Here is a 10,675-nt window from a genome sequence, read left to right as displayed (position 1 = left end):
ATCGTACTACGTGCATACACAGGTCTTTTTTTTGTTGATTTGTTTATATTTGATGTACGATTGAAGAAAAGTACACTAGTAAAATAATTGAACATCTGTCAATTCGACCTGAAGTCCTAAATTGCACTTAATTTTATCATCTTTGAATTGAACTGTTTTTTTCATTCTTCTTTTGGTTCGATTTAAGCAATCTACAGTGATGTTTTCACGGATAAATCAACTCTCTATCGTAAAGCTGTTCGTCTCTCTATGTCATAGTTCATAATGATTATCCTATTATATCTAACTTTTAAAAAAATCTATTAATTTTGAGAGGGATTTGATAGATTTTGAAAATTAAGTATTTTTTTTATCACATTTGACTCATTAGATTTGAAGGCTAACACGGGAATAACCATTTTTGCCATGACCGAAAATCAGAAGAGGTCACTGTCATTAACGTACAGTATAGCTTTTGACTCATATAATATGAATTAAGATCGGGTATTTATCGTTTAATCGAAGGACATTCTGTGAGATAAAATTAATAGTGCAAAATGTTCATAGCACTTTTAAAACAGGCTAAATGATGTAAATGATATAACATTCATGTAAACAGATATTATGTAACTAAAGTATAAAGTGTCACGTATTAAAATACGTACTATTATCCAAACATTTATATATTCCTTTTACACAACACAACCACCAATATTCCTATATCTTTAGGGAAGCAGTCACGTAAGTTATTAAGGGGTGGCTATAATATTTACTTCTCATTTTAATTTTGATAAAAAAAAAAAAAAAATTTGTTCTGGTTTCTGATAGACAAAAACTAAAGAAAACAATTTTTCTGCTTAAATATATTTGAAATATTTCAAATATGCTTAATATTATTAAATTATCTATTATTATCCATGACGTATTACGTGTATTGATCCGGAAACGTGTTCTTTAATAACCATTACATAATTAAAAATAACTTTCATTGTGTTTATATTTCTTCCTTGTTTGAAATTATAATATAAACTCTGCTGGATATAAACACAGTGTTGGTCTTATTTACAAGTAAATGTGAATGATTTTGATGTCAAAACTTTACATTTGATATATTATTTTTATTTGTCACATTACTTTCTGTTGAAGAGATCGATATGGTCGTTTTAGTATGAAAATTGGGCGGTGTTAGGAAAAAAATAGATATACAAATTAGTTTGATCTTATTTTGTTCATACAATAGATCTCTTATAATTTATCTTTTGATTTTATCTTAAATCATAAATTTTCATTAAAAAAAAATGTGTATCCCAATTGCATAGCATTATATAGTGAAAATATATATATTTTCTTCTTGGTTGTATCATGTAACAGTATATATAACAAAAAAAGGAAATATCATGGTACTGATCACTATGGATCATAAAATCAGTCTTAATTATTAATGGTTTATTTCAAAACATTGAAATCAGAGACAACATTGAAATAATAATAATTCTGCCATCAGCGGTCTATGCATATTAAGATAAAAGAGTTTATTAAAAACAAAAGTTAACTATGGATATAGGTCAATCAATCTGTAGACGTAATGTGTTGTTAGCATAGGTATTAAAATGAATGAATATTGACTTTAAAAAGTAGCATTCTTGTTATGCTTCTGACTGTGAAGAACTGAATATTGGATAAGTCACTTTATTTACAATATATGTAATTATTTGATCCAAATTCGTTCCTCAAATAACCTAGGAAAAAATGACATTTACATAAACTAGAGAAAACTCATGAAGTTATTTTGCTTAAAGTATTTAGTGATTTGCTGACAGAACACAATTTGAACTCTTGTTGTTTCCTGCTGTTTATCATTGTGTCATATATGTAATAAATGTTTTAACTGCCATAGGATATAATTTTTTTGCAAATAAATCATTCATTCATTCGAAATTAAAAAGACCCCATCAAAGACAAGGGATGTCATCGAGTGTATTCATTGAAATAATCAAAATGTTCACAAATCTGTTATTCAATTACTCTTTAACAAATACAAATTAAATAAACTTCGTTATGTATGCAATATGTTTTGCAAAAATTGATATTTCTACTTCAGAAAATGCTGTACAAATTAAAGAATATGACAGTGGTTATCCGTTCGTTTAATTTGTTTGTGCTTTTGATTTTGCTTTTTGATTTGGAAACTTTCAGTTTTGAATTAACTTCGGCGTTCGGTATTTTTGTAATTATACTCTTTGTTGCAAAGAATAATGTATAACCATTTTTTTGGTGGGGAAATATAACAATCGTTTATTTAAAAAAAAGTCGCAAAATACAAAAGTTAAAATGCAATGTAACAATTAATTTTGCATTTTGTTTCCCTTAACAGAAATAAACTTTCCATTCATAGACAATCCAAAGAAAAAATGGAAGATGATGACAGCAAAAAACAGCGGGTATGGTATTTGTCCGACGGTAATCCAACACAGGAGGAAAGGATTAAAGAATATGATAATTTCTGTTCTACATATGAACAGGTTAGATTTATATTCTTGTCATACAATCAGATGTAAATTAGGTAAATTAAAGATGCTCTTTAAGACAAATGCTGAATGACTACAATATATAAAGTGCTGCTTCAGCACTCTAACAAATTTTATATTTGTGTCACAAGAATGTTCTTGGGGTCAAATCATGAACATCTACATGAAGTGTTTTTTTGAATACCAAGTATGCACACGTAAAACATTAGAGGCTATTAATCATTAAGGATCTAAATGGAATAACCAAATTCATCACAGGTCAAATATGACTAACGGAATTAGGATTGTTATAGATATATATTTACTAAGTTTTATAAGTATAAGAAACTCTATTCAAGAACGTGTAATTTTTTGTTTGTGTGTATTTATGCACATTTGCGTTATTGCGATATATACCCACATCAATTCTCCGTTTTTTATCATACTTTTAGGTTCTTGGAGAAGAGGGTTGGCAAAGTCCGTATATTTGTGCAGAAACAGTAGGAACATATATAACTGACAACCGAGACAGAGTGGAAATACTTGATCTAGGAGTTGGAACTGGTCTGGTTGGAAAACGCGTAAGTAAATTGTATTTAAGTCTTCAAACCTAAACATAGAATACCTTCTAAAAAAAGAAGATGTGGTATGATTGCCAATGGGACAACTGTCCATACGAAACCAAAATGACACAGACATTAACAACTGTAGATCACCGTACGGCCTTCAACAATGAACAAAGCCCATACCGCTTAAGCTAGATATTATTGATTAAATATTCGAACAACGTCTGAATTCACAAATGCGCGTTTTCGATTTCTTGAATAGGATTTTATTTTTTATTTCTCTTGACTTTAAGCGTGAAAATAGTAAAATGCAAGAAACTAAACCTTTTCCATGCGTTTTTTCTTTGTTCTGATTACACTTTCTGTTAAAATCAAATGTTTTGTACCTAAATTCGTGTTTAAATCAATTGAAACAAATCAAAAGACAATGGACTCACATAACCAGAGTCCCAGCGAAATGTCTAGTTATTGGAATACATTTATCCATATAATACCACTGCAGTTTTGTAAAACATAAACATGGTCATGAAGGTGTTTCAAAACTTTTGATATCCTCAACATGTTGTGTTTGTTAATGTGTTGTAAAGCAAAATCAAATCTCTATATCACAGTTTGAAAATTGACACAAATTGATGTATGTTGAATAAAATCAACTTTCCATATCTAAAATGTTGACAACATGTATAATGATTATAATTTATATTTATTGTCAATTTTAGAAATAAAAATGAAATAAATCATTATATATTTTTTACAGCTGCATGAGCTTGGATTCCGTATTTTTGATGGAATTGATCCGTCACAGGGCATGCTGACCTTGGCAAAACAGAAACAGATATATCGCAACCTTTACTGTAAATTCTTTACATCAGAACCTACAAAAATTAAAGAAGGTAAGCATTGTTTTTTAAGAAACAAGTTAGGGACTAATATTTAGTAAACTTGACAATTAAAAAGATTGTCAGAAGTGTATCAGGAATAGATTACCTTAGCTGTATTTGGTAAAACTTTAAGGAAATTTTGGTCTTCAATGCTCTTTAGCTTCGTTCTTTATTTGGCCTTTTAAACATTTTTTTTTTCGAGCGTCACTGATGAGTCTTTTGTAGACGAAACGCGCGTCTGGCGTAATTGTAAAATTTTAGTCCTGGTATCTATGATGAGTTTATTTATCTGAAAAGACTTGACAAGACAAAGTTATATTTAAAGGCTTATTTGTCAATGTAAATAGCAATTTTATTATCTGATTAGTAACGTTACTATACATATTTGTGAATAAATAGAGGGATATAAGAAACTGTTGATAAAATTAAACTTTGTATACGTCAGACGCATCAGATGATTTAAACACAAATTACAATTACTAGTGTAGTGTTCATTTTGCCAACTGTTCTACAACATTTCAAGAATTGAAATAGTAAGAAGTATGGATTATCGTAGTCACTTTGCTCAACCTATATCGTAATAAATCGTACCTTCCAACTAATCGTATTTAGTAACATGTATACTAGATAATTTCATGATTGTTCTGATTCAACCAGTTTCATAGTTATAAACAATCATGTGCAATTGTTTTGATTCTTATACATCCTTGACTTTAAACTATTCGGCTTTGAACCTTCCTGATGAAGATAAATCTAGAAAAGTGCTTCGAACAAATATAATATTTCGTTTTTCTATAATTTATTTGTAATAATGACTGCATTCTAAGATATATTGCATTACTTATTCTATTCTGCAGGTTCGTATGACGCCATTTGTATATCTGGTGCTTTTGGAAAAGGTGACATTCCGGAAGACTCAGTGTACGAAATGATAAGACTTGGAAAACCAGGTAAAAAGTTTGTAAATATTACTTATAGTCACAGCCTCTGCTTTGTTAAACTTCGTACTTTCTTTGGCCTTTTAACATTTTTTGATTCAAGCGTCACTGATGAGTCTTTTGTAGACGAAACGCGCGTCTGTCGTAAATGTAAGATTTTTATCCTGGTATCTATGACGAGTTTTTTTTCCATATACCTGACTTGGTACAGGACATGTTTAGACAACATGATGGGTTGAACCTTATTTTAAGGCTAGCCAAACTTCTTGCTTAAATGCCTGTGTAAACATTTACACGACAAAATTACCGAAATAATCTGAACCTGTTTGCTTTATATATATATAAGAAACTGTACAACGTTAGATAATACAATGCATGATTGACAGGTATCTATATACTCCCGAAAATAGACACTTCCATACTCAATTTTATTAGTGTCGTAAAAAGTAAAAACACAAAAATACTGAACTCCGAGGAAAGTTCAAAAAGGAAAGTCCAAAATCAAAAGCCAAACACATCAAACGAATGAACAGATATTAAAGCAGTACACATATTACATATGCATGACATCATTGTCAAACTACGATTCTCTTTCCTTCAAGCTAACAATTTGAAAGTTGTCAGATTTATCATCCCGTTTTTAAGGGAACATATATTTATTCCAGTGAGATTCCTTCAGGCATGCTTGGGGGATGCTCCAAGTATTTTAGAGAAGCTAATATCGTTAATACACCATTACACTCCCATTAATGTCAATCAAATAGAAGAGTTTATAGTTAAGAGCTTGTAAGAGCTTTTTGTGAGCCTTTTGTACGCCTGTAATAATAAAGTTTTACTATGTTGCCCTAGAAAATTAGTTAATTGACACAAAAAATAGATACATTAAAACTTGAGGTTAAACAGTTTAGGGACATTTTATCAACATGAGATGGAAAAGCTCTAATATAACTAAAACATATTTATATAAAGCTGATAAAAATAACACAACAGTGGTTTTAAATAAAATCGAATACATCCAAACAGTAATAAGTCACCTTAACAATTATAATCACATACAAATAAATATTAACGTTGTTGTCAAATCTATAAAAGATATTGTTGAAAACTATATAGGAAAAAAGAGATTCATAAACTTATACTTTTTTGAAGAATGATAACGAATTAAAACATGGACACATATACCTTCTTCCAAAAATACATTAAATCAATCTAGAAATAATCAATGAGGCATTTAGAACTGGTCAAATAGGTAGCAACATACACATTTCTTACTGACCAATCATCCATAAGTGTAACTCTACCACGAGACGCATTGAAAGATTACTGGATCTAATTCTAAAACTATTATTGAAGAGTCATCACTTTTACAATCAAGATACGAAAGACTTCATTTATAAAATAGAGTCGCACAAGGTTAAGAAAGAATGCATTTTGTTTGCCTATGATGTAGCGTCAATGTACACAAATATGAAGATTAATAACTAAGAAGAAACAGTTATCAATGCATTTTCATCAGTTGACAAACAAGAATATGCTTTAAAAATTTCAACCAAACACAATAAACGGCATTTGTAAAGTTAAGAAACAATGAACTTGAATTATCTTGACAGTTATACAAACAAGTTATTGGAGCGCCTTTTGGGTGGTATATTTTTTCCGACATGCAGATTTACATCTGTCTGTCCTATTAAAAATATCTTAGATAAGTTCCAATGGATAGAAAACATCAAATTGTACTGTCAATACCAAGACGTCAATTTTATGTTCTTCACAGGCACATTAAAACAGATTGAAGATTTCTTTAACACAGCGAACACCATTGACTCTCTGCTTAAAACCACATTTGAAGTGTCTAGATTTAATATGACCTATTTAGAATTTACCGACGTGTACAAAGGTGAAAGATTCCATAATAATAACTTACTTTTTGTAAAATCAAATATACAAAAACGCAAAACGTATCAATATTTACTAATCACAAGAGCCCTTCCTACACACACATTAAAAAGTATTACAGTTTGTTAATATATATGTCATATTAGAAATAATAGTCACATCGCTGAATTAGATAAACATTTAATATTCAAATATTAGTACGTTTCGTGTTTTTTTTTTTAATTGAACATCAAGTATGTTATTATTTTTGAATCTTTTACCTCTGTACACTTCGGTAAATAAATAGGTCAAGCTAAATCTAGACACCTCAAATGTGATTTTAAGCAGAGGGACAATGTTGTTTGCTGTGTTAAAGAAATTTTCAACCTGTTTTAATGTGCCTGTGAAGAACATAAAACTGTCGTCTTTGTATTCGCAGTGCAATTTGATGTTTTCTATCCATTGGAACTTAATATCTAAGATATTTTTAATAGACCAGACTGATGTAAATCATATACCACCAATAGGCGCTCGTATTATTTGTTTGTATACATGTCCATTTAATTCAAGTTCAATGTTTCTTAACTCTACAAATGCCGTTTATTCTGTGTGTTTAAAATTTTTAAAGTATATTCTAGTTTGTCAACTGATGAAAATGCATTGATAACTGTTACATAATAGACATGGAGAATGCATTCTTAATGTACGTTGTGCGACTCTATTTTATAAATGAAGTCTTTGGTATCTTGAATGTAAAAGTGATGACTCTTCAATAATGGTTTTAGAATTAGATCCAGTAATCTTTCAATGCGTCTCGTGGTAGAGTTACACTTATGGATGATTGGTCGGTAGGAAATGTTTATGTTGCTAACTATTTGACCAGTTCTAAATGCCTCATTAATTATTTCTAGACTGATTTTATGAATTTTCGGAAGAAGATACATGTGTTAATGTTTTGATTCGTTATCATTCTTCAAAAAAATTATAAGTTTGTGAATCTATTTCTTTTTTCCTATATAGTTTTTCAACAATATTTTTTATAGATTTGACAACAACATTTTTATTTTCAAGTAATTATAACTGTTAAGGTGATTTGTTTCTGGTTTGATTTAATCCATTTTTTACAACCACTGTTGTGTTATTATGATCGGCTTTGTATACATATGTTTTAGTTATATTAGAGCTATTCGTTCTCATGTTGATTAAATGTCCCTAAACTGTTTAATCTCAAGTTTTGATTTATCTATTTTTGTGTCAATTAACTAATTTTCTAGGGTAACTTAGTAAAACTTTATTAATTCGGGCGTACAAAAGGCTCAAAAAAAGCTCATACAAGCTCTTAACTATTACTTTTATATTTGACTGCCATTAATGGGAATGTAATGGTGTATTAACGATATTAGCTTCTCTAAAATGCTCGGAGCATCCTCCAAGCATGCCTGGAGGAAGCTCACTAGAAAAAATATATGTTCCCAAAGTTCATTTTTTGACATGGTAAGACGGGTGAATATTTAAAAGAAAGAACAATGTTTTCCTTATTTTTTGGTTGATGCCTTCAACTGGATAAGACCGAGTAATCGCAAATCTGAAGTCAGTGTCTTTAATTATTTTGTTAGCTTTTTTATGTCAATCTGATGTGCTAAGCTTTCTCAGACGAGTTTTTTGTATGCTATGCCATTACACTACCGTTCAAGGACAGAAGATGATATAGCGCCCGCAACATGTTTTACTCGGCCATAATATGTATTAACTTGTTCTTAATACGGAGCCTGAATTTCAGTGATTGTCGTTTATTGTTGGAAACATGTATGATATTGAATTATCGATTATTGTTTTGTACAGAAATTATTCTGATAATTTCTAATTTGAATAATGTTACACTTGTCATTTTGGGCCTTTTATAGCTTACTATGAAGTATTCATTTTGCCTATTGTTGTAAACCGTACGATGACCTTAAATTGTTTACTTCTTCATTGTTAGGTATCAGCTGGTTGATTCGCTCATTGTCAATTACAACACATTATTACAAGAGTAACAAATAGAAAACCAATAAAACTGAAAATGTACCACTGAACAGTTTACTCTGTGTCTAAAATGCGTAGCTTATTACTATTGTATCCGAAAATATAATCAGTGCATTGACATTCATTATATATCGTGTATTGCAAAACCGTATAGTAAAAACACAACAAAATTGATAGTATGATATAAATCAAAGTGCGTTTGGAAGAGGTTATAAATTAAACGTCATTATTGAATATATATAGGGACAGTAACACAACCCTTATTGAGAGAAACACATAGAAAATGTTAATGTTTAAAACAAACACAGGCTCTATCAAAATAATCAACTATTTTTCCCGATTTCATTTTTTTCATTCAAATATGTCTCTATGCAAAAGAGGGACGAAAGATACCAGAGGGACAGTTTAACTCATAATTCGAAAATAAAGCAACAACGCGTGGCTAAAAATGAAAGAAGACAAAAAGACAAACAATGGAACACATGACACAACATATAAAACTAAAGAATAAGCAACACAAACCCCACCAAAATCTAGGAGTGATCTCAGGTGCTCCGGAATGGTAAGCAGATCCTTCTCCACATGTGGCACCCGTCGTGTTGCTTATGTTATAAAAAATCCTTATATAAGGCAATTGTGTTAGGACTCATCAAATTTATTATTAACATTTTCAGGTTGAATGACATCTTGAAAGGTATTTTTCATGAGTATATCCTTTTTATGTATTTTGTAGATTTATGTATGTTGAAATCTATTTCAGGTTGTATTCTTTGTTTTGTTGGAAGAACAGTAGCATTTGAATTATTATTGCCATTATTAGAAACATTGGAAAAAAATAAACAACTGAAGAAAGAGGAAATTACAGAAACACAGAAATATAGAAAAGATACTCCAGCTCTCATTATTGTGTACAGAATCATAAAAGACTAATTGCGCATTTTCTTCTTTATGTCACTCTTTCATTCTGATTCAAGCTGACACAGCTTTAAGGTCAAATGACTGGTTTCCGTCATTTAGCTTCCGTCTTCGTCTGTTAACGTTTACTTTTACAAAAACATACTATGTCAAAATAAACTAAATTTAACTGCCCATATTAATTACTTGGCAATTTGGATTATCTCCCTTGACAAACAATGTGACCGATATGACTAAAGATAAAAAAAATAAGGGTTACATACAGGTTGTGTTATTATCTTGACAAAGGCTCTAGAGAAAAAAGAAAGGGAAGTAATAGTTACGATGTATATATCCTCTTATTGTTCACTTACAATTATTCTCTTATACGAATACTTACGTTAGAAAATTTGCATTATAATGACGTTTAAACCTATTTCGGGTTTATTTGTAGATATTATCATTATGAAACTGTAATATATAGAGATGAATTGTTATAGCATTTATGACCAGAAAGGAAAATGATCAGCAAGTTTCTTATACAACCATGATAGACGATTTTAATAAAAAAAAATGCATGTCTGCCATTTAAATAGATAACTTGGATAGATATAAAGAAACGTCGAGATGAAAAACGATAAGCAAGCCAAGATCTACACATCTGTCTATGTATATGGAAGGATATTGAGAGAATGAATATTACCTAAATAAATGCCATCTTTAATGACTTGACAACGGTATTGTTATAACAATGTACGTTCGTGCTTTGTTTAGAATATTTCCATAAGCATGTTAAAAAGTCCCTAATCAAATGGTAAAAGATTGGACTTGAAGTACCCGAACGTATAAGATGTACATGCACGTTCATTAATATTTCCGAAATATATCTTTTTACCGATGATCGAATTTAAAAAGATACTTTTTTTTAAGTTTGTGATATCGAAAACCCTGGTGTTATAATTGTTTAGTAATAAAGAGATTTCGTTTGTTAAAATCAAACATATTTACAT

At 29.9% G+C, this 10,675-nt stretch overlaps 1 protein-coding gene across 1 annotated transcript; it reads left to right on the top strand.

Moving 5' to 3' along the window:
* The first annotated feature begins 674 nt into the window (after nt 1-674).
* LOC134694867 (uncharacterized) lies at nt 675-9,860 on the top strand. The gene is made up of 6 exons (XM_063555969.1): nt 675-720; nt 2,354-2,501; nt 2,939-3,067; nt 3,810-3,945; nt 4,791-4,883; nt 9,532-9,860. Exons 2-6 carry the CDS (start codon nt 2,391-2,393, stop codon nt 9,699-9,701), a joined length of 639 nt encoding a protein of 212 aa, XP_063412039.1. The 5' UTR covers nt 675-720; nt 2,354-2,390; the 3' UTR covers nt 9,702-9,860.
* Nucleotides 9,861-10,675: the final 815 nt, after the last annotated feature.

This window comes from Mytilus trossulus, chromosome 13 (genome assembly GCF_036588685.1).
Source record: "Mytilus trossulus isolate FHL-02 chromosome 13, PNRI_Mtr1.1.1.hap1, whole genome shotgun sequence".
NCBI lineage: Eukaryota > Metazoa > Mollusca > Bivalvia > Mytilida > Mytilidae > Mytilus > Mytilus trossulus.
Note: the sequence above shows the minus strand (reverse complement) of the source record. Positions and strands in the feature narration are given on the sequence as shown.

Excerpts from the sequence above, each read along its gene's own strand:
- LOC134694867 (XM_063555969.1), top strand. The coding sequence starts at position 2,391 with ATGGAAGATGATGACAGCAAAAAACAGCGGGTATGGTATTTGTCCGAC. Across the intron at positions 3,946-4,790 it reads ACCTACAAAAATTAAAGAAG|GTTCGTATGACGCCATTTGT; the intron begins GTAAGCATTGTT and ends TCTATTCTGCAG. Across the intron at positions 4,884-9,531 it reads GATAAGACTTGGAAAACCAG|GTTGTATTCTTTGTTTTGTT; the intron begins GTAAAAAGTTTG and ends AATCTATTTCAG.